Source organism: Acomys russatus, chromosome 27 (genome assembly GCF_903995435.1).
Source record: "Acomys russatus chromosome 27, mAcoRus1.1, whole genome shotgun sequence".
Taxonomy (NCBI): Eukaryota; Metazoa; Chordata; class Mammalia; order Rodentia; family Muridae; genus Acomys; species Acomys russatus.
Window position 1 is genome coordinate 15,834,629 of NC_067163.1, and position 24,254 is coordinate 15,858,882.

A 24,254-nucleotide genomic window follows, 5' to 3' on the forward strand; every position below is an offset into this window, starting at 1 on the left:
ACTTTTTATGATGACGTACGACATGGTACAATGTCCTTCTGCTGAGCATGTGAGGTTAACAGCGGCAAGAGCTCTGACAAGGAGTCATCATAGGGTAACCCTGAATAAATGAATCACAGTGATTTCCAAAAAGCTATTGATCATGAGTAACTGAAACCGCAGCCTGTGATGCAACCAGTATTGGAATACTGCAGCCACTTCGGGAAGGTCTGGCAATTTCTGGTAATACTAAACCCATGAGCCAGTTACTCCACCAAGTTTGCTGGAGAGGAGCAAGTTCGTCTTCTCACCAGGAACTTGTATTATACTATTGAGGAATAAAAACGAATTTTTTTAAAAAGCAGTTAGTGGCATGTAGTTGAGTAGCAGTCCTAGAAGAACAGGCAGGCGCAGCAGGCTCATCGAGAGGCAGGCAGGCAAGAGACCTGGGACTTCATGCTCATAGGTTTGGGTAGGCACTGAGCTGTGAGGACACATAGCAAGAGCTGCAAGGAGAGCACCAGAGACATCCTGTGTTAACTGCACAGCAGGAGCCAACGTGGTTACAGAGCCAGAGATGAGGCTAATCCATAAGGACAGGCAAAGACTGAAAGAAATGAGGCTGACACCCCAAGAATGTCTGCAAGCAACGCAGGAGGCAGAGCAAGCACAGCTGACATGGCAAGAGAGGAAAGGGGTAAGGATGCCAGCTGATGCCCAGGGCAGCTGGAGGCCACACCAATGCCTTTCCGTGTACTTGCCATTATATGTCGGGCCGCTGTCCACACTTCCTCCATATCCTTTAGTGTCACAATGTGGAGGAGCCCAGCCATTCTCACAGTGACAATTCTTATTGCTATTACATACCTTTAAAACAAGCAAAACAACCACTTGTTAATTGGGAGTATGCTCCGAATCAACTGCAGAATGGAAACTAAAAAGAACCAAATTCATACAAAATTCTCCTCTGTGTGTCTGTCTTTCTCTCTTCTCTCTATACCTTTGAGATAGGATCTCAGTACTGGCTAGGCTGGAACTCACTCTGTGGCAGTGCACTACCACACCCAGCAATTAAATGTGTGTGTGTGTGTGTGTGTGTGTGTGTGTGTGTGTGTGTGTGTGTGTAAGAGAGAGATAAATGATAACATTCGCCAACATGAACAAGTTCTCCCAATATCCACCTAGAAACCTTAGGATCTCTCATCTAGTCCTCACTGGGACCATCACCTCAGCACCACCACTGTGAACAACTAAGGGGAATGCCGCTTACCCCATGGCCATGACATTTTTCCTGAATGTCACAGTCATAATTCAAGACAGAAGCATTTACACACTGGAAATTCCTACAAATCTGAAAAAATAAACAAAGAATTAAGTGATATACAGAAAAACTGGACACATTATAAATACCAGGGGGAAAAAAGATCAGCAACATGATTATTTCATTGAAGGATTATTACTTTTCATTTCCTATTAATTTTGATTTGCTGTGTGTGTATGTGTGCATGCACACGTGCACATGTGTACATGCATGCCAACATGTATGAGTACATGTGAATATGTGCTTAAATGCACACCACAATGTGGGTATATAATTAAAGCTCGCCCTTTGATCATTGGTTCTGTCCTAGAGACAGAACTCAGGTCATCAGTGCTGGCAGCAGCCGTCCTTACCTACTGTGTCATCTTGCTTGTTGGACTCACCATCGGGGAATTCCTCCAACATTCAAGGCACAGTTAACTCACTTTTTTAAATGTAGAAAATGAGTGATATTAACTAAATAACATAGAATTAATGACTAAAAAGACAAAGGCTATAGGAAGACCAAGAAGAAAGATTGTTATCATCTATCTTTTGATATGAGTAGAGAAATAAAGACCTTAGAAAAATTTTCACGGAGGCTGGAGAGATGGCTCAGAGGTTAAGAGCACTGGTCTTTCTACCAAAGGTCCTGAGCTCAATTCCCAGGAACCACATGGTGGCTCACAACCATCTATAATGAGATCTGGTGCCCTCTTCTGGTGGGCAGGACCACAGGCAGGCAGGACGTTGTATATACATAATAAATAAGTAAATCTTTAAAAAATATATTCACAAAAAAATATATATGTATATATATTCACAAAGGGTTTTTTTTTTCCAAATCAAAAGAAACTACATGCTGAGTATGATGGTGCTCATCTTTAATCCCAGCACTTGGGAAACTGAGGCAAAACAACAATGAGTTTGAGACCAAACTGGGAGACCCAGTCTCCATGAAATTTCTGATAAATCTGGAAACAGTTCCATTTAAAAAATAAAGAATACTTTATCTTAAAATAAAAGCTATCTTTTATTTTCTAATACCATGATTAATAATAAAACAATAAAGAAATTTCTATGACAAATGGAAAACAATTCATTATAAATTTATAAGGGTCTAGAAATTCTAGCTCATAACAGATATAAAATAGATAAAAGCCCTAAATATTAAAATAAATTGTAAAAAGAATTATCTCTGAAAATCTTACATAGTATAGTAAAATACCAAGCTACTTTTACTATTCTAAAAAAAATACACAGGGGCTAGAGAGATGGCTCAGTGGTTAAGAGCACTGGTTGCTCTTCCAGGACACAGGTTCAATTCTCATCACCCTCATGGCAGCTCACACCCATCTTTAACTCCAATCCCAGGGAATCTGAAGCACCCTTCTAGCCCTGTGGGTACCAGGCATCCATATGGTCAGGGGAACACATGCATGCAAAACACCACATACACAAAATAAAAGTTACTTTTAAAAAAACACACACGTGTCCACATTAAAGAGGATGTATTTGAGAAGGATAAATGCAAGTGACCCGGGTGGCTCCTGAGGCTGCTCAGCCATCTCCTGCTCTGTGTTCCAATCCATCCATTCCTGTCTTTGCTGAACTTCCTTATGATCCGCTTACTGTACTAAATAAACTACATGGAAAGCTCCGGAAAGTGCACAGGCTTGCCAGAGTTTCACTTAAGAGGCACAGGGTCTCTAAATACTATTCCCTCCAACAAATCTCCATTCATTTTAAAATGGGAAATACATATATATGATTAGAACTCTAAGAAGTACAGATGGCACAGGCAGCAGGTTTACCCTAAGGAGCAGGAAAATGCTAAATCTTGCCGAGAACTGTATTCTTGCTGGTTGTCTATCTTGTGGGATGCATGGAGCCAAACTGGAACGAATACACTAGAAAACAGCTTGCCACAGGCGAGCAGACTGCAGAGTAAAGTGTTTATAGTAAAACACCCGTGACAGATCATTTCATTAGCAGACACATCAGACTGTGTCAGTACTCTTCTATTGCTGTGAAGACGCATTACCGAGGCAACTTATAAAAGAGTTCATTGGGCTCGCAGATTCAGAGAGTGAGGCCATGAGCTTCATGACAGGGAGAGTGGCAGCAGGCACGCAAGCATGGCTCTGCAGCAGTAGCCAAGAGCTTATATCTCAATTTACAAGCACAAGGCAGAAAGAGAGAGAAAGGGAGAGAAGGGAGAGGAGGGAGGGAGGGAGGGAGGGAGGGAGGGCAAAGAAGGAGGGAAAGAGAGAGGACAGATCAGGGAGAGCTCAAGCTGGGAATGCCCATGACCTGGACCAGGTTGCTTTTCAGTGACAGGATCCTAAGGGGAAGGATCAAGAATGAGAAGATAAAGAAGACACAAAGCTAGGACCAGGAAGTCTTGAAAAAGCTGATGGCTTATGCCAAGCAAGCTTATTAAGAAACACAACATCTTATACACTGTTTTTAGAGGAGAAATGGGATAAAGTCATCAGAAAACTATCATATAATGGGATGAAGCTAACCAAACAACACACAGCAGCCACTGGACTGATAACTCCGGTCTCTTTAAGGGGAAAAGCAAGTTCCCAGGAACCAAAGCGTTAACTCCTTCAAGGCCCTGGCCCCAGGCCCAAATGGGACCTTTCCAAGTCGGCCCCTGGATGAAGGCACAGAACTAAGTTCCTTTTGTCCTTTCATCAGGGCCTCTGAGGAAGCCATGAATTGATGTGAATCTCAAAATTAGCATGGATTTTTGAAAGTTCACCCCCAGTGTCACGCCTCCTCCAACAAGGCCACACCTCCTAATCCTTCCCAAACAGTTCCACCAACTGGGGACCAAGCATTTAAATATATGAGCCTTTGGGGACATTCTCAGTCAAACCACCATACTGAATAACAGTTAATATTCTTTATACATAAAAAGACCTAAAACTCAACTTGGCAATTTAAAAAGACCAGATAGGAAACTTTATGAGCACCGACTTTCAGAGAAAAAAGACGCATGTACCTAATAAAGATGTTCAATACAGACTTAAGCAAAATGATGGGGGGGGGGGGGGCTGTTGTTTTGTTTTGTTTTGTTAGTTTTTGGTTTTGGGGTTTTTTGTTGTTGTTGTTTGTTTTTGTTTTTTTGTCACTTCAAATGCAATGATCTGAGACCTGAAGGTAAAATGGTAGATTAGAAGCCTCACCATTGGCACTGGGTAAAAAGCAACAGTGACAAGAATACAAAGTAGGCTCTTGTCCTGTGAGAAACAAGGTCTATACATGAACTTTTTAATCGGGGAAGCTCTCTACAGGGAGACAGGCAGGAGGCTGAGAAGCCCAGCCCAGCTGCAAGCACTCTGGATTCAGTACCACACACACAGCAGAACCAAGCTGCCTAGAGGAGGGAAGCAGAAAGGGCACGGGAGCACCGCTCCTCACACACACCCAGGCCACAGGAAGGGAAAATCCACACTAGAATAACAGCTAAGCAAGGGGGGAGGAGGGATAAACCAAACACTGTAAAACCAACAAAACGGCAGGAATCAATACACGTCTTTCAATAATAACTCTGAATATTAATGATCCCAATTCCCCCAACCAAACACATATACTGGTAGATCATAAAGCAGGAACCTGTTTCCCAAAAACAGATCACCACAAAAGACACCACTGTATGGTGAAAGGAAGGGAAAGAGAATTCCAAGAAAATGGACCTAATGAACGTGCAGTTGTCCATCCTAATACCTGACAAAACAGACTTCAAGGCAAAACTAGTGAGAAGCGATAAGCGCACCTCAAGCTGACTAGAGGAACAGTCCATTAACAGGATACTGTGGCTGTAAACCTGTGTCCCAAACAAGAACAACTAGAAATAAAGTTCCAGACTGGCCCTAAAACAATGGTAATGGTGACTTTAATATTCTACTTTCACCAACTGACAGGACATCCCAATCAAAAATAAACAGAACTATCTGAATTAAACAACGCTATGGACTAAATGGACGTAACAGACATTTACAGGGCGTTCCATCCAAGCATCCGTTCTCCTCAGCAGTCTAGAGAACTTTTTCTCAAATAGATCATACGTTAGGACGAAACCAAGTCTAAACAACAAGAAGAAAACTGAAATAATTCCTTATATTGTCTCTAGGTACAATGTAATTAAGATAGCAGATCAGCAGCAAGAGAAACCACAGAACACACATAGATGGAAGTAAAAAACAAATAAGCACTGTTGAATAATGAATGGATCCTTGATCAAATCAAGAAGGAAGTTGTGAAATTATTGGATCAAATGCAAAGGACAACACAACACACCAAAACCTGTAGGATATAAAGAAAGACGTTTCTAGTTCTAAGCGTCCACATTGAGAAACCACCCTGCACAGAACTCACCTCCAACATCAATGTAAGACTTGAAACTCTGAAGCTGAGGGGCAAGAAATGAGTATTTCTTGAGTGCACTTGAATTCAGAGGCAAAGGAAAAGACTTTCGGAATGGGAGCCCAGCAGCACAGGCATCAAACCCAGCAGCTGATAAACTGGACCGACGAAACTTAAAAGCCTCTGTACAGCAAAGGACACCATCATCAGACAGCAGAGGCAGTGCCCAGAACAGGAAAAGTATTTGCCAGCTACACATCCAACAGAGGACTCAAAAAATGAAACAAGAAAACAAACAAACCAATTAAAATGGCGCATAGAAGTGAACAACAGATAAGATAAAAGTGGCTGAGAAAGTTTTTTTTAAGATTTATTTATTATTTATACAGTATTCTGCCTGCGTGTGCATTGGATCTCATTACAGATGGTTGTGAGCCACCATGTGGTTGCTGGGAATTGAACTCCAGACCTCTGGAAGAGCAGACGGTGCTCTTAACCTCTGAGCCACCTCTCTAGCCCCGAGAAATATTTTTATATGTTCAATAGTCTTAGCACCAGGGAAATGTACACCAAAACCACTTTGAGATCCTATCTGACTCCAGTCAGAATGTCTGAGATTAAAAGATGACAGCAAATGCTGGAGAAGAAGGAATCCTAATCACTGTTGGTGGAAATGTAAACTGAGGCAGTCACTATGGAAACCAGTGTTGGAGCTTCCTCAAAAAGCTGGAAATAGAGCTGATGATCAAGCTCCTGGGCATAGATTCAAAGGACTCTATATCATACACAAAGATACCTATATAGTGTGTGTACATTGCTCCACTATGCATAACAGCCAGGAAATAGAAACAGCCTAGAAACCTACAAACTGACACATTAATCATGAAAATGTGGTACATTTGCACAGTGGAATATTATTCAGCTGTTAAGAAAAATAAAATTGTGAAGTTTGCAGGTAAGTGGATAAGGCTAGAAACAGTCATCTTGGGTGAGGTGGCCATAGACGAAGATCGTATGCTTTCTCTCGTATGTGGGTTCTAGCTTTGACGCTTTAGTCATGTGCAGAACTTGGAATACCCATAAGGATCAGGCAATTAGTAAAGAGACATTATGGGGCCCAAGGAGGGGCCCTAGCATGCCGTGAAATACAGATTGGGAAAGGCAATAAGAGAACATGAAGGCCAAATAGGATGGGGAGGCAGGGCAGACGAGTATAGTGGGAGGTAACTAACTCCAAAGACCTTCTCAAAAAGTCATATGGAAGGAATACTACTTAGATGCTTCTTAAAATATATACATATATACAGCAAGAGTTTAAATGGAGTTACCCTATAATGAGAAAACAGTGACTCTACTAGACACCACAGGCCAACAAATAAAAGTGGAGTTTCATACAGTTGTAAAGAGAAATGAAATTTGCATTAGAATGGACGGAACGGAAACGGTTTACGTGACATGACCCTGACCCCGAGACGCATGCTGCCTGTTCTGCTATGTGCACCCCACCATTGAAGCTTTAGATCTGTCTGTGAACCATCTGCAGGGACTTGAAAGTGAGAAAGGGGCTGTGCCAGGAAGAGGAGCTGCCTTAAGGTGGGGGTGGCAGAACACATGTGACATGAAAATAGGGGAAAGAGTACAGGGTAGGCAGGGCCTAAACAGGAGTAGAAGAAGGAGGCTAAGCAGATGAGAGTGACAACTGACCAAAACTAAGGATTTATGAAGAAACCACATGGAATCCTGCTTTATAAACTAATTTAAAAACAAAATTTTAAGAAAAAGCAAAATTCGCAAAAATGTCATACACTAAGACACCTCACATAGTGCTAGTGAAATGTAGTATGTTACCATACTACGTAAAAGGTAACTTAGCAGTTCATATCAAAATTTAAATATGCATATGCAAAAAAGTAAAAATTTAAGTAAATAAATGTATATATCGCTTAATTAAAAAAAAAAAAAACTGGGGCTGGAGAGATGTCTCAGAGGTTAAGAGCACTGACTGCTCATCTAGAGGTCCTGAGGGCCCAGCAACAATCTATAATGAGATCTGGTTCCCTCTTCTGGCCTGCAGATGTATGTGCAGGCAGAACATTGTATACATAATAAATAAATTTTTTTTAAAAAATGTAACGAACTATCCTACAGAAGTGTCAAAGAAGTAGAGAGATTAAGTGTAGATACTCTTTAGTACTAGCTAAACAAACAAACTATAGACCAGGAAATGTACTGTGTGCTTAAACAACTGCTGAGGTTAAAATGAAATGAAGCGGGCTTTCCTGCAGACCTAGAGGATCTGCCATGTGCTGCGGGTAACCACACGTCAGGACTTCACTAAAAGTCTGATGTGGTTTTGTTTTCTCAGAATGTGTGAGGTTTGTACATGCCCCAAAAGAGAACTGCACAGTTATGCAACCCTGCTGACAGTGGCTCACCTCAGAAGTGAGCTGGGGAAAAGGAATGACTTGCTTTTTTTGTTTTGTACAATATTTATAATAATTAAAATGTAATACTTTTATATAAAATAATTCTTCCAAAGGAGGAAAAATTTAGAGGGCGAAATACATCAAACTACCCAAGGCACACACTTAAATAAAAAGTCACTGAAGATTTTTTAAAGGATTTATTTATTATGTATACAACATTCTGCCTACATGTGTGCCTATATGCCAGAAGAAGGAAATAGATCTCATTATACATAGTTGTGAGCTACCATGTGGTTGCTGGGAATTGAACACAGGATCTCTGGAAGAGCAGACAGAGCTCTTAACTTCTGAGCCATCTCTCCAGCCCCATCACTGAAGATTTTGATTAAAAATTTTAACCCTATTACATAATTCAATCATGACTCAAGTAAGCATAATATCAACTAAGGAAAATTTATCATAAAAACATTAAAATAGAGCAAAGGGGCATTTAAATTAATAACAGATAAAACCTACAACTAAAATATAATTGCCAAGAAATTTACACAAATATAACATTCCTGGTGTAAATGAAATTTACATGAGAAAGTAAAATAGGACAGTACTACAGACTAAACTGTTTCTGTCTCTAAAGCTTTAACACATTAAGAATTTGAAAGCCCAGGCTGTATAGTTATCAAATACCACGTTATAAGATTATAGTCTTTGCAAACACACACACACACACACACACACACACACACACACACACACACACCACGTTGCCATCTCTTTTGCTGAATCTTGAGAAAAGAGAAAGGCATGTTTGGTGATTATCACTTTATCTGTCACAGCAAACATTTTAGAGAAAAATAAAAGCCCTGATCGTCCACTCATACAGAAGCAGCGGCTGCCAAACCCTGTGCTCATGCTCAGTTCAAGGAACACGGGCAGGCCTAGCACCATGACATCCCTGACCCAGATGCTCACAAAATCCAGGAAGTTGAGTACCCATCCCAAGAATTGTGGAAATCACCTAGGTTTCCCAGAAGGGGCAATCTGGCTGACAAATTATAGCACATTCATAGGACAAAGAAACATGTACGATCATTACAATATGGAAGACATCAGAGTCCCTGTGGGGATACACAGGTGGCACAATTAGAGTTGTTCCCAAGTGTCTTCCCAGTGGCTTTACCTTTTCTAGAATTGCTACCACAGATATAGACTGTTCCCCTCCACAGAAAGAGGAGGCCAGCCACCAACTTTGTATAACAATTTTTTAGGTTGTTTTTGTTTGTAAATAGAAAACGTTTAGGTTACCTTTCCAGTATCACATTTTGTCCCTTCGTTCACCATCCCTGGGTCTGGAACATCTGAGCCAAGCTGGAAATCCACACCCCAGCACTTGGTGCCCCGGCTCGGAGTCTGAATGATGGCTGGCACTATCCCAAACACGGGCATGTCCTGGACATTCTCACACTGCAGCTTGCCGCACAGAGCGTTCCTACCGAGCAAGAGAAACAATGTGAACACAAAAACTGCATCCGGCGGACACAAAAAGACGTTTTTAAGTATATATGTAGACACGTTTGCTGTTTCTTTGGCTAGAGGAAATCTCAACAGAAAGTGAACATGGCTCTCCCTAACTGCAGCACGGGAGAGAAGAGGTGAGCGGCAGCTAAAATGTGGGTAGGGTGGCAAGCAGTGCGAAGGTGTTTCCGCGCATATGCAAGCACCATAAGCCAACGGGCTGCCAGACCCTGAGCTCACACTAGATTAAAGGAGCGTGGGCAGGTAAGCCCCATGACACTATTAACCCAGAGGCACAAACAGGCTCAGGATACTCTAACTAACCAAGCTGTTGACAGATATGGTGTTTTATAAATGGGACTTCACAGGAAATAAGGCCTAAGTGTTGAATAAACAAATGCCAAGTAAATATGCAAAAGCCTTAAAGGAATACAGTCTATGTACTGAAAGTGAAAGCTAAAGTTTGTAGATGTCCACATAGATACACACACACACACATACACACATACATACACACACACACACACATGTACATGTATGGCACACACAGAAAGGATAAACTAAGATCTCTGGATGTGAGGATAGTATGACAAATGTTATGAGCAAACAGGTAGCACACGGCCCACCAGTGCACTTGGCCTCACAGCAGTGAGGGGAGGTGTCTCAGGTGAAGAGGAAATACTCTGACCAGAGTCAGAGCCCTGAAGTGGTCGAAACAGGATTCAAACTTATAGATGCTAACTTCAAATGTGCACTTTCATTTTGTTTCGTTTTATCGGTTTTTGGTTTTGTTTTTTGTTTTTGTTTTTGTTTTGTGTGTGTGTGTGTGTGTGTGTGTTTGTGTGTGTGTGTGTGTGTGTGTGTGTGTGTGTTTTGAGACAAGGTTTCTCTGTGTAGCCCTGGCTGTCCTGGAACTCACTATGTAGACCAGGCTGGCCTCAAACTCAGAGATCCATACCTGCCTCTGCCTCCCACGTGCTGGGTTTAAAGGCGTGCGCCACCATGCGCAGCCCAAATGTGCACTCTTAACCCCTGCGCTAACTAGCCCTGTAGTATTGTCAAAGTTCTCAGATGCGCTTCTCAGGGATGGTAAGTAAGTTTCAATATCTTCAACAAGATAATCAGGAAGCCATGAAACCAAGCATGGCTAAAAACAAGGAAGTGTGTCAGGTAGGATGGTATATGCCTACATGTTAGTAGTCTCAGGCCAGCCTTGGCTATGAAGCAAGACCCGTTCTCAAAAACACAAACAAAAAAGGAGTATGTTCAGTCCACCAAACTGCCCTCAGGTTTGTTTTAGTCTCCTTACCCCTAGCATTTCATCTCAGCTCAATTCCATCAATTATACTCATTTCCAATCCATTAATATGTTTCTGGAGCCACCTGTGCTTTCACTCATTCACTCAACAAATACAGGCCACTATACTCCAGGAATTATGCTAACCACAAGGAAATGTGTCACCAAGCCTAGTCTAGTAAGGAGAGGTGACAAGCAAGTGATAAAGTGACACTATGGCAAACGCCACAAAAGAATATTCCAGAAGGGATACTGAAAATGCGATGACAATACAAACAGTGATTCATTAAGAGGACTTAATCCTGAAATGTTACCAATTGAAAATGTGTGACATAAAGGTTTATAGAACTCAAAAGGAGCCAGGGAAGAGGCAAGTGCATTAAACAGCCCAAAAGTCATGTAAACACTTGATTAAGACAATTAACCAACAATGAATATACCCCAACATGTGCAACAACTGAGGATGACACTTGGGGTCTCCACAAGCCAGTGCTGGGTCATGATACACAAGAGGAGCAGGGCACGCAGGACGGATTCTTTTTTTAATTATCTCAGACTTATTTGTTGGGTGTGCACATGTGGTGTGCAAGCACGCACATGCGGTATATACCCTGTGTGTACAAATGTGGAAGCTAGAAGTCAACACTGGATGTCTTCCTCAATTGCTCCGCCCTTTATTTCTTGATAAAAGGTCTCTCACTAAGTCTGGAGCTCACTTATTTGCCACACAGGCTAGTCAATGAGCCCTGGGGATCTATCTGTGTCCCCAGCTCTGGGATTATTGGTATGCACTGTTATAACTTTTTTTTATATAGTGCTGGGGAAATGAACTCAGGTCTTGCACAGTAAGCACTGTATAGACAGAGCCATCTCCCCAGTTCCAAGTCTTCTCTGTAAAATTAAACAAGAAAGCGATTTTTCAGTAACTCATGAGTCAATAGGAAAATCATGCTGGGTACCAGAGAGTAGCACAATTGGAAAGGATTAGAAGGATTAAGAGGTGTGGCCTTGCTGGAGAAGGTGTGTCACTAGGGATGGGTTTTGATTTCTCATAAGGCCATGGCAATTGCAGTGTCTCCCTCTCTGCCTGCAGACCAGGTTGCAGCTCTCAGCTCTTGCTCCAGAGTCATGTGTGCCACCATGATCTCTGCCATGATAATGGACTACATCTCTAAAACTGTAAGCCGGCCCCCATAAATACTTCCTTTTATGAGTTTCTGTTGTCATGGTGTCTCTTCACAGCAAAAGAACAGTGACTAGGACAGTTAGGAGCCATGATGAAAATAGAGCACATCAAGTTCATAAGGAAGAGGTAGCCGGCACTTGGAGCGCCTATAAAGAGTACATGCTGTTAGCGAGGCGGAAGAAGGTTTCCATAAGAAAGTCACTGGAGCTGAAGTTTGAAGAATGACCAGCACTGGCCAGGCAATGGAGTAACAACATGTACAGAGCTACTGTGGCAAAATGTCACAAGGAGGCTAGTGTCGCTGAAGTACCTCACAGAGATGGCTAATGGAGGAAGGGGGACAAGATGTGGGAAAGAAGGGGAAAATAAGTTTATAAAGAAGGACATTCTTCACAAATCTAAGGAAAAAGAAAACGGTCAGACAGTGAGGTGATCTGAATGAGAACGGCCCCATACACTCCTGTAGTCAAACGCTTGGTCCCCAGTCGGTGGAACTGTTTGAGAAGGACTGGGGTATTGGCCTTGTTGAAGGAGGTGTAGACTTTGAGGTTTCAAAAGCACACGCCAGATCCAGTCTCACTTTCCCCGTCATTAGATGTAAGCTCTCAGCTTACTGCTGCAGCACCTTGCCTGCCTGCCTGCTGCCATGCTCCCCGCCACGACAGTCACAGATTCACTCTCTGAAACTGCAAGCCCCAATAAACTCTTTATTTTATAAGCTGCCTTGGTGATGGTGTCTTGTCACACCAAGAGGACAGTGACGAAGTCATTGGTTTAACCAAACACTTCTGCAGACAGAGTTAAGGGGCAAGGAGACAACATATGCCACAGTAGTCATGCTGATGGTGGATCTTAGCCAACACCACCTTCCACAAGCCAATGAGCTCAACTAGTGGCAGCACACAGTACTGCAGAACCATTCTCACTGAGTTAAATACCCGTGTGGGTACATGTGGAGCACAAACACAAAACAGGAGGAAATACATTGGAATTATACTACTAACTTTTATAATAAGCAAACACTAATTATAAAATTAAGTTTTTATGTTTCTTTATCTTACATATATTTATGTGTTTATACGCACGTATTCCCTAAACATGCAAGCCCCTGCCCAGGAATGTCACAATGCATGTGTGTAGGTCAGAGAACAACGTGCTAGAATTAGCTCTCTCCATCTACTCTATGTGTCGAGGAGATGAAAACCACGTTGCCAGGCTCGGTTTACCTCATCATTTTAAATTCATATAAGGCTGAAAAAGAAATAATGAGAGAGCCAACTAACACTGCAGGTGTCCTGTGAGTAGGCATGAGACAGAGAATGCTTTGCTGAAGGAAGATGACGGTGTGGCTCACAGATAAACAAAACAGCCAGATCCGACAATGAGGTGCAATGGGAAGAGCTACGGCTCCAGGTCTGCTCCCCACACCGTCTCTCTGAAGCCTTGCTGTGCATGTTATACATAAGAAGCTAAGCATTTGAAGCAGGAGAAAGGCAGAAGTCATGGGAGCAGGGACAAAAGACTTCAGAGGCGACTGGTCCCTTGTTCACAGCCCTCTGCACCCTCATCTCCACTTACCCAGTGGCACACTTCTTGTACTCACTGCCGGAGAAGCCACAGTTGCCAAATCGGTCACCTTTAGAATTCACTTCAATGAAGCAGTCTCTTGGGGCAGCCTTAGCTTCTGCAACATTCAACGTTTAAAAGAGAAAAGGTTAGGGCAGTTTTACTTGGACACAGCAGTATTCCCCATGGCTCGTCACACATCTGTATGTACAACCTGCATGCTTCTAAGTTCTGCCTTACACATACAGCTGAGCAAAAATATATAAAACTAAGGCACACAGATTGCACATAAAAGCCCAGACTCAAGTACTCAAATTCTATAACAAATACCATTAAATAGTCATTACAATTGACCCATGCACATCAGATGGCTAGCACTGTTGATTGGACTGGACTGAGAAAGAGAAATTATAAATCCCGCTGAGTGTGTCTGATCTTCTAGACAGGTCACTGGGGAGGGAGGGTGCGGGTAAGTACCCTTGAAGCTATTATCTATCGTGCCTTGGCCCTCTCCTGAATCCTTCCCATCCTGTCTCTGTCCACCATGAGATAGTGAAGGTTCTCTGTCACACAGTCCCATCCCTACAATGCCCTTTCATATGTTCATGGGCCGAGCAAATATGGACTGAATCCCTCTGAAATCAGGAACCTAAACTACACAACAGTTCACGCAGTAGGGATACAGCTTTGCAGGGCACACACCCTGCTCTCACATACCCGCCACTGCTCCGGTTACAGCAGATACTGCCAGGTGGCCTTTATTGTACATGGATGCTTGTGTTAGATAGAGTGAGACCTTCACCGTGTGACAAAGGATTAACCCACTCTCATTTTCTTAAATGTTTTATATCATTAGTTTCATTTTTCTCTTCTAAAAATGATTCTCACCTAAAAGCGCTTGTCAGTATTTCCAAGTCAAATTGTCAGTCCTTCCTCCTTCCTAAAGGAAGATTCCCTTGCCTACCTCACAAGCCTGGTGCAAGGCTAAGCAAGTTTTCATGAAGATGGATGTGAATGAAAGGATGTAAAACACAGAGGAAAGGGGCAAACAAGGAGAAATACCCAGAAACCTGCCCCCGAGAAATGTCACACAACGTTCCTGTCCTCGTCCTCATTGGAACAGGGAGTTCCGAACTTTCCAGATAACACGCAGGAAGAGACTGAGTCAAACCGGCCTGCTGCTCCTGTTGACTCAAGGATAAAGAAAGGCGAGCATGATGGGAGGACAGACTCTAGGAAGGCTTTTTGTACAGATCATCAGTATCAGTGACCAGCTGCTGCAGTCTGGGCAAACGTGCTGAAAAGCGACACCTCTCCCAAGGGGACTCAGTCATGCTCAGCACCCGAGGGTACAGCACAGCACAAAGCAGGGGACAGGAACATCCTAGCATCATGAACAACCAAAGTGAAGGCAGCGGAAGGCACGACAACCCCACGTCCGCTGTCTTCCAAATCCTATGACCACTCTGGGAACCAAGAGTTGACATAGGAGAACAACAAAGCATTTTACAGAGTGCTGTGGAAGCATCACCCAAACGTAAACAGCTGCAGAGCTGGGGACTCTTTCCGGAACACCCCATAGGACATTTTGTTGTTCACTTTGCTTGGAAGGAGGGATGGATAAATACGTGATTATGACCAACTAAGGTGTTTGGGTCAAAATAATCAACAGACAGGAAAGCGCCTTCTGTGAACTGCGGGCAGCCACCTCTGTCATCACGCAAACACACTGAGTCTCTGATATGGCACTATTTCCTGGAGGGCCAGCCAGCAGCTGGGTACCAGGGTACACTATTCCCTTTCCATCACAGAAGGGACAGCACTTTGTGACCCCGCACATATACACCACTGCTGACCGAAGTCAGGGCCCTGTGCACACTAGGTAAGGGCTCCACCACTGAGCCGCTTTTACCATTTGAGACAGGGCTTCACTAAGTTGCACAGGCTGGCCTTGAACTCATTCTGTAGCCCAGGCAAGTCTTAAACTTGCAATCCTCCTGCCTCAGCTTCCTTGGTGGCTGGGATTGCAGGCCTGACTAGACCACTAAGTACAGTATTTTGTTTTTACTAGAATGGCATAGAGTAGTGAAACTGCACAAGATACTTCGTGGCAACGCAAGTCAGATGGTGTTAATTTTCTTCAGGCAAGTCCAACCAATGACAACCACAACTCACTGTACATGTATTAAGGGGTGCAAATGGGAGTAGCAACATTTAGCAACATGCCCTGAGTGACTCACTAACAAAAATCTGCTTCCTGTTCCTATGACTTCATGCTTTGATAGCTTAGAGGTCTGAGTGTCCAAAGAAGAAATTCTTCCACTAGCTAGTGAATAATGACTCTGCTGGACTGGAACTTAACCACACCCTCGGTTATGCTAGGCTCCTCATGATTCTGAACGAACAGAGAAAGGCTTTGCAAGTGGCTGGATGATACGTCCAGAACCCTACATGGAAGTAGAGCAGGCCTGGAACATAGGAATTTTCTAAGTATTTATCACATCCTGTCACAACCAAAGCCAGCAAAGCCACACGTTGCCCAGGCCCTTCAGGGGTGAATGCTTGGGTCACTCCACCAGGTTGGGAGCTCTGACCATCTAAGGCACTTACTGATGGCAAAGGGAATACAGAACGGGCACCGTGACAGTGTAATGGAGACTAGAGAGCAGGAAGCACAGTTACAGACCTGAGAACTGCAGCTGCCATTGGTATGTCTTCTTATTTTATTATGACTGTAACTGTGATGAAATGTCCCTAGTTTCTACCCTCTCTTCACTCTGTGACGTACGACTTAGACTTTGAACTTGTAAGAGCACTTCTGGATGAAGCTCATGCTTAACTGAGCAACATGAAGACAGCAGGCTGCTCTCATGGATGCTTCTAATGAGAAATCTTACACTGACCAGTAAGAGGCTGCGACACCTGTAATGTTCCTACCATTGGAACTGAGCTGGGACACCAGCTCCTTCTGGGTCCCGAGCCTGCCATCCCTGAACAGAACGACATTATCAGCTCTACTGACAGCAGAACTGCAGGAGTGAATCTATCCTCTGTGTGCGTGCATGCCTCTGTGTGTGTGTGTGCGCGTGCCTGTGTGTGCGCATGCATGCCTCTGTGTGCGTGTGTGCCTGTGTCTGTGCATGCGCGCACACGTGCATTTATGTATTCCTTCACCTCTATTTCTCTAGAGAACCCAAACAACACAAAGAAGAAGTCGAAACTGAAAAGACAGAGACGTCCTGCTTAGATCCCTTTAAACGGACTGAAATCAGCAGAGCGGCCAATGCCTGTACCCGCTTCAAGACCACTTCAGAATGGTGCTTAGCTATGTGCCATTCAGTTAATGTAAATACTCAGCAAACTCAGTGAAAGGAGAGATCTAGAGGCAGGAAGCCAGACAGGGAGGAATGGGGGGAGGGGGAGAATGAGAATGACTGACTCTGGAGAGACAGAAGGGCAGAAAATCAATTAGGCCTTCACAGTTCAGATGAGGACAGCATTGACATGGCTGCTATGAGATACAGCCGACAGTGCTCTGAAAACTACAGTTATCCTATGATGAAGAAAGAAGAATAGAAAATTATTGTGTGTATGGCTATGAGTTGTCAAGGGTTGAATGAAGACAAAAAACAAAAATCGATTCTCATCTTCCATAAAAATAAAAACGTAGGAGCTAGAGAGGTGGCTCAGTGGTTAGATGCAGTTATGATGCTTGCAGAGGACGTGGGTTTGGTTCCCAGCACCCACACGGTAATTCACACCCGGTTTCTCTCTAGTGCCTGGGAATCCATGCCTTCTGACTTCTACAGGCACTAGGCATGCACATACATACTTGCAGGCAAAACTCATACACATAGAATACAATAAATCTTAAAAATAAAAGAGTAGCATTACAAAGAGGCTGTCAAGAAACTTGGAGGTGCTGGGCATGGTGCCAAATACATAGCACTTGGCTGAGACAGACAGAGAACTGAAAGTCCAAGGCCAGCCTGACTACATGGCAAGACCCTGTCCCAAATAGAAATGAATATATGAATAAAAAGTAAAAAATAAGCTGCAAAAGGTAAACAGTATTTCAAAGGATGGGAGTGTGGGACAGAAACTGACTTTAACTTTCATAGTAAAATTACATAAAACTTTTACCTTTTAGTCTACAATATACCTTTCATAAAGTGAAAACTTTAAACAAAAAACCCTGAGAGCGTATACTACGTACCCATCAACATAAAAACTAGAAACTAAGGACAGGGAGGATGGCTTAGTGGATGAAGTACTTTGTCGTGCAAGTGTTTGGTCCTGAGTTCAAATCCCAGAGGCCACATAAAGCAGTTCACACCTATAACTTCTCCTGTATGGGAAGGGGATGTGAAGACAGAAGAATCCCAAAAGCTCAAGGGCCAGCTGCATTCACATACACGCACTCCCATACACAAAGACACACTTCAAACACACACAAATAAGAAACTAATCAGGGCCCCCTTAACTAATGAATACTCTAATAAACTGGATGTAAATGTATCAATATAGATGGATCACAAGGACATTTTAAATAATTAATGAAATGTCAGATCCATACAGCCTATATTATTAAAACCAGAAAACTGGAGGCTGAGAAGACAGCTGAGCAGTAGTGCGCTTATCTTGCATGTGTGCGGTTCTAGGGACAGTCCTCATACCTACTGTCTCTGTGCGTGTGCGTGTGCGTGTAAATACATACTATGTGTTACGCAAAGTGGGAAGAGGGACAGCACAAAGACCTACAGATTAGACACACAAAATTCTTGACCACGAGTGTCACTGGAGGAAGAAGAACCTCATCAATAACGTTTCTCTCTTTAGAAATCTACAGCAAAGAGATGATGAGATCAAACCAATGGATCATACATATCTTACTTGAACCGAAGATGACTTGACACTGCGCGTCGTAATACTGGCACATGCCGTTGTAGCAGTAGGCTTTGCTGTTCTGGCAAGGATATCCGTTCTGAATGAAGACATCGGGCGGGCAGAACTGGGAGGAGCCGTTGCAGTACTCGGGGACATCGCATTCACTGGTTTTTCCTCTGCACATAGAGCCACCTGGAAGGAACTAAGGTAACGAGATTCCAGTTAAACAGGAATCGGGGTGCTCTCCACAAGTTGATCAAACTTGAAACCACAGTGTGTGTATAAAGGTTCCAACAACAAAGATTAACTCGCCCAACACAAGAGTGAACAAAGTCCAAATGAGCAATTCATAAATATTATAAAGTGAAAAAGAAACCTCATAGGTAAACAAAAGGAATGCAAATTAAATAAAAACACACAGGGAACACTGCAGAAGCAGTCTGAAGGAGGATGACAATGCTCCCTTGAAATCAACGTTAGCGGGAAGAATGGGTTTGGGGCTGGAGAGATGACGAGGTGGGCAAGCGCTTGCTGGTGCGGCCACATACTGCAGCTCATCTGGCCAGTCAGCCTAGCAAGATGAGAGCTCCAGTTCTGTGCCAGGATCACAAGCAAAGCCACCATGGCTTGCGGTTTGGGGGTTGTTTCTAAGGGGTTCTGGGGATCAAATTCAGGTCCTCTTTATCAATTAGCTCCCCAACCCCTAAGTTTCTACAGTGTGTACTTTGGTATTTTTTAAAGCTTTTCTAACAGATGTATGTTACTTGAAAAAAGAAATCAGGAAAATAAAAGATGGGAACAGAGCTCATTGGTCGAGTGTTTAGCCCCCACCCCCACCCCCCTCCACAAGCACAGAGCCTTAGATTTAATCCCCAGTGCCCAAAACAAACAAACCAACTCAACAGGCCCCTCATCATAAACAGTGTAGTTTAAATGCGCAGAAGTGGGAGGAAATATAAAACGATCATAGATAAAAATGGTATGCAAGATCTCAGAAGACACATTGCCACGGATCAATTTCCCTTCTGTGACTTGCTCCTGGGAGGGAGAACTCCTTGCCTGGCAGTCCCTACAACAGTCTCCGTATGCGCATTCAGCAAATGACTTGAGCTTACAAGTGCTTCCTTCACAGCAGGGGTCCAACTCACATTCCTGCAAACAGAAAATGACACCAATAAAGAAATGAGTCCTTGACAGTAGCACAGTAGTGGCCATTACTAAAGTTCTTTTCCTGCCTGCAATGTCACTCTGACCTAGCCATCGCCAGCCATAGCTGTACTTCAAGACACATCAGCCTCTTTAGCTGCAAGCCTAATGATTTCCTCAGAGAGCCCGTTGCCAAGTGCAGCTTCACTGAGGGTACAGCTTTGATGCATGAATTCTGCAGGACCACAGCAAAGCTGATAACCATGGACATTTTTCCCTTCCTGCTCAGGGTCCCACTGCTCATGGGATGGCTTTTTCTGGATAGGCAAACTATTCCTTTATTCCTTTTCTGTGGGGTAAGATGTGAGGATGAGCCTCGGTGCCCTGTGCATGCTAAGCACACACACTATACTGAGCAGCAATTTTCCTGGCTTCTGTCACCATGCTCTGGGCCTCCGCAGTTACATTTCCCACCTACAGACACCTATATGAATACAGCAATTTTAACATCCTATAAATGTGCTGTATCCTTATAAGCCGTCACCACTAGGGGAGGCTGGCAGGGAGTGCTATTCTGCAGCCTCTTGTGTAACTATAAGAATTGCGTAACATAATTCTAAAACTAACTTTTCTTTTTAACTAATATGTAATAATTTTACATATCTATGACAGTATAATATTTCATATAGTCGATGTACACTGATCAAATCAGGGTCATTATCATTTCTATCACATAACAAAAATTATAGCCAATGAGCTACAACCTATACTTTAAAATACACACACACACTCACACCCTAAGTCAAGATGGCTCATGGAACTAAATATAAAGCCTAAAACTATAAAACTTCTAGAAAAAAAAATCTGTACAATGTGGGAGCAGCCACAGCATTAGCTATAAAAGCACAAAGTGACAAATGGCTTTCATCAAAATCAAAGCTCCGTGCTTCTAAGACACTGTACGTTACTATAGGAGAACTATTACGCGGACATTTACAAATCAAGTATCTAAGAAAAGATACGTATCCAAGACAAGTAAGAGAGAACTCAGTAACAAATACCATTTTTCAAATGAAGGTACAGGGTTGAACATACGCAGATACACAGATGGCAAATACATCCATGGACGCCTGCTCAACGGCCTTAGCCACCGGGGACATGCACAGTAAAACCGTAAGGAAATGGGGTGGGTTGATTGGGGAGCATGAAGGAGGGCAAAACAGAAGGACGGGAAGTGAGGGGAGATTCATAACATGAAGGATGTTTGGAAAAGGCATAGGGACTATATTGTATGTTTATCTAAAATTACATATAATATGTACATGTGCACATATAGATATATATATTAATTAAAGTGAAAACTCTTGGGGTGATAACGTCTCTCCCTCCCCATGCCAAAGGGCCATAAACTACCTAACGAAGCCCTTACTTCCAGGGATAAGAAATTTCCTCTCAGGTCAGGAGAATCCAAAGGCCTTAACTGGTCATGGACTACATCGCTTACATAAGAGTAGAAAGCAATTTTCTCTTAGGATAGAGGCAGGCTTTCAAGACCAAGTGTGGTCAGGCAAGGAAAAACACTGAGAATAACACAGTAGGCCTTACATCTGAACAAGCGTGTCCCAAATCTAACGGCAGTCCACGGGGACAGGGTTAAATGGGTATTCTGAGAGCAATGTGGCTCGACAGCAGTGACAGTGAAGGTGGAGGGACACCGTGTTTTAAGGAGGAAGAAGTCTGATACTGATGGATGCTGGAAGGATGAATCAGCTGCAATTCACTTAGCTAATGAGTCCAGCTGAGCACATACTTCTTCAATGCAAGACCAGAAAGGTCCTAAAAGAACTTAAAGAAATGACCAGTTGTGTAATGAATAATCCAACAGCTACAATAAAAATAAGTCAGGTAAGTAAAATTTTTAGAAAGGGGATGCGGGGATGGGGACCATAGTGCTTGCCTCAAGTCATGTCATCATGAGTTCAGCTCCCAGGAGTGGACCGGTCCCAGAAACAAAGCCACATAAGACGACAGCAACCCTCACTTCACCACCAAAGCCCATACTTGCTCCTCTGCCAGGTGTCCAAAACCAAAGGCTTGACTTTCGCACCCTCATGGCAATTTCACAAAGCACAACTGGAAAACTGACCTCTGGTGTGCCACAGTCACACTCTTCCCCGGGGTCCACCAGCTTATTACCACAGGAGGGCGCGCTGTAAGCTTCGTCAGGCTTCGGAATATTAAGGAGGCAGCTTCCTCCCTTGTTCAGAGTTAATTTCTCAAAGTCCTCTGCACTGCAACTGCTGAAGTTTCTGGAACCTCTACAACACACAGTAAGAGAAAGATCTCACGTCATCATCATCATCGCTTACCATGAAAGTTCTTAGCCATACCTTTAACCAATAAGAAGTGAATTCTGGCTGGGCGGTGGTGGCGCATGCCTTTAATTTCGGGAGGCAGAGGCAGGTGGACCACTGTGAGTTCGAGGCCAGCCTGGTCTATAAAGTGACTCCAGGACAACCAAGGCTAACACGGAGAAACCCTGTTTCGAAAAACCAAAAAAAAAAAAGAAAGAAAGAAAAGAAAATAAACAGCAGGCAAAAAGGAAAACATAGATTGCTAATAATACAGGAATCACTGCAGTAACCCCATAGCTCACCACTGACGTTACACTACACTGTCCTCCATGGGAATATTTTGCAAGCACATCACTTGTTAATACACTGATACAAAAATCAGAATCCTTCCAATCTATAGAGACCTTAAAAACTCACCTGGTCTCATTCAGAATTGAGTTTTATTTTTCTAAAATGCTATATATGTGTTTTTCCCAGTCCTGTTATCTGCAGTGTGATGTGCTTACCCTCCCCTCCCCCAGCACACACAGTATGAGCCATGAGAAGAAAACACAACTGGGTCATTCCAGCACAGATGCCTCACAGTCACTGTGGTCAGCTGACTCACTGGTAGTACAGTGTGTGAACAGTAGCAATCTCAAACACCTATGGCTGCTCTACTTCAGGGGCTGGAGAGATGGCTCAGTGGTTAAGAGCACTGGCTGCTCTGACAGGGGACCTGGGTTCAATTCCCAGCACCACAAGGTGGTCCACAACCACTTGTAACTCTAGTTCCAGGAGATCTGATGCTCTCTTCTGGTCTCTACTAGCACTGCTCATGTAGTGCATGGATGTACATGCCAGCAAATGCCAAAACAAAAACCAATAAATGCATCTTTTTAAAAAATACTTCACTCGCAGTGAGTTCAAGGCCAGCCTGGTCTACAAAAAAATGAGTCCAGGATAGCCAAGACTACACAGAGAAACCCTGTCTCAAAAAAAAAACCAAAAAACCTCTATACCAGGCACCTGAGCCCCTGGACTGAGGAATTATTTTCTTAACTATATGCTCAACTCTATCATATCCAAGTCCCATTAAAGACTAGAGTTACTTCAACAGGAAGAATGGAGCTGATAAAAATAAGTGAACCAAGCAATAAAATAACCCCAGATACGCAATCCTCAGGGCTGTACATGGATAATAAACATGGAAAAAAAAACAGGACACACAACTCCTCAAAAGTCTTTAAACTTGAGCAATGACACCTAAGAGAGAGTTAGTGACATGAAACCCTATAAAGAGAAATGACTGTAACTATGTTCAAAGAGACAAACAGCTGAATGAAATAATAAAAGCAAGGGATGATAGGAAAGGAGAAATCAACAAAGAAATAGAAATACTGAGGAAAAAATTAACCTGAAACGCTGGAAGCAAAAAGCATAGTAAGTCAAATTAAAAAAACAGAAACAAAAACAACTCACTGGGAAGTCTCCGAAATAAAAGGAATCAAAACAAAGACAGAATGCCTGAGCCCGAGACAATTCACTAAGTGCAAAAACAAAATAATAAACAGGTAGCATGGGAATTCCAAGATACACATGACATCATACATCACAGACTACGATGACAAAGGAGGAGAAGCTTGTTCTACAGGCATTAAAAATGAAGGAAGGTCTGGAGGGCAGGAAAGGCAAGGGATAAATGATGTAATTATATTATAAATTCAAAAACTAATAATTTCTTTAAAAAAAAAAAAAAAAAAGAACAGAAATCATGCCCAGCAAGCCATGCCAAGCAAGCCTGTAAGCAGCATCTTCCGCGGCCTCTGCTTCAGCTCCTGCCTCCAGCTTCCTGCCCTGGCTTCCCTAAGTGATGGACTGTGATGTGAACCGGGGAACTAAAATAAGCCCTTTCCTCCGCTAGGTGCTTTTGGTCACGGTGTTTTATCACAGTAATAGAAACCTTAGCCAAGACAATCAGAGGAGCAAATAAAAGAGATGCGAACAGGAAAGGAAGAAAAATCGAAGAACCCCTATTTGCAGATGACATGCTTCTATGCCTCGGAGACCCTAAAGACTCCCTTTGAAACTCTTGTTGTTGCTGCTGCTGCTGCTGCTGCTGCTGCTGCTGCTGCTGCTGCTGCTGCTGCTGCTGCTGTTTTTAAGATCCGGTTGTTTTGTGGAGCTCTGACTGTCATGAAACTCACTTTGCTGGGACTAAAGGTGTGTGCTGTCACCACCAACC

The 24,254-nt window shown here is 43.1% G+C and overlaps 1 protein-coding gene across 1 annotated transcript in view; it reads right to left on the reverse strand.

Annotated features, from left to right (window-relative positions):
- Adam9 (ADAM metallopeptidase domain 9) overlaps window positions 1-24,254 on the reverse strand; it is a 68,310-nt gene that overhangs the window by 16,925 nt on the left and 27,131 nt on the right. Inside the window, exons 12-18 of the mRNA XM_051170031.1 lie at window positions 21,823-21,994; window positions 19,590-19,682; window positions 18,537-18,732; window positions 13,656-13,761; window positions 9,385-9,568; window positions 1,250-1,330; window positions 741-846 (exon numbers count right to left, since the gene is read on the reverse strand). Coding sequence (XP_051025988.1) covers window positions 741-846; window positions 1,250-1,330; window positions 9,385-9,568; window positions 13,656-13,761; window positions 18,537-18,732; window positions 19,590-19,682; window positions 21,823-21,994 — 938 coding nt within the window. The remainder of the gene's footprint in view (window positions 1-740; window positions 847-1,249; window positions 1,331-9,384; window positions 9,569-13,655; window positions 13,762-18,536; window positions 18,733-19,589; window positions 19,683-21,822; window positions 21,995-24,254) is intronic.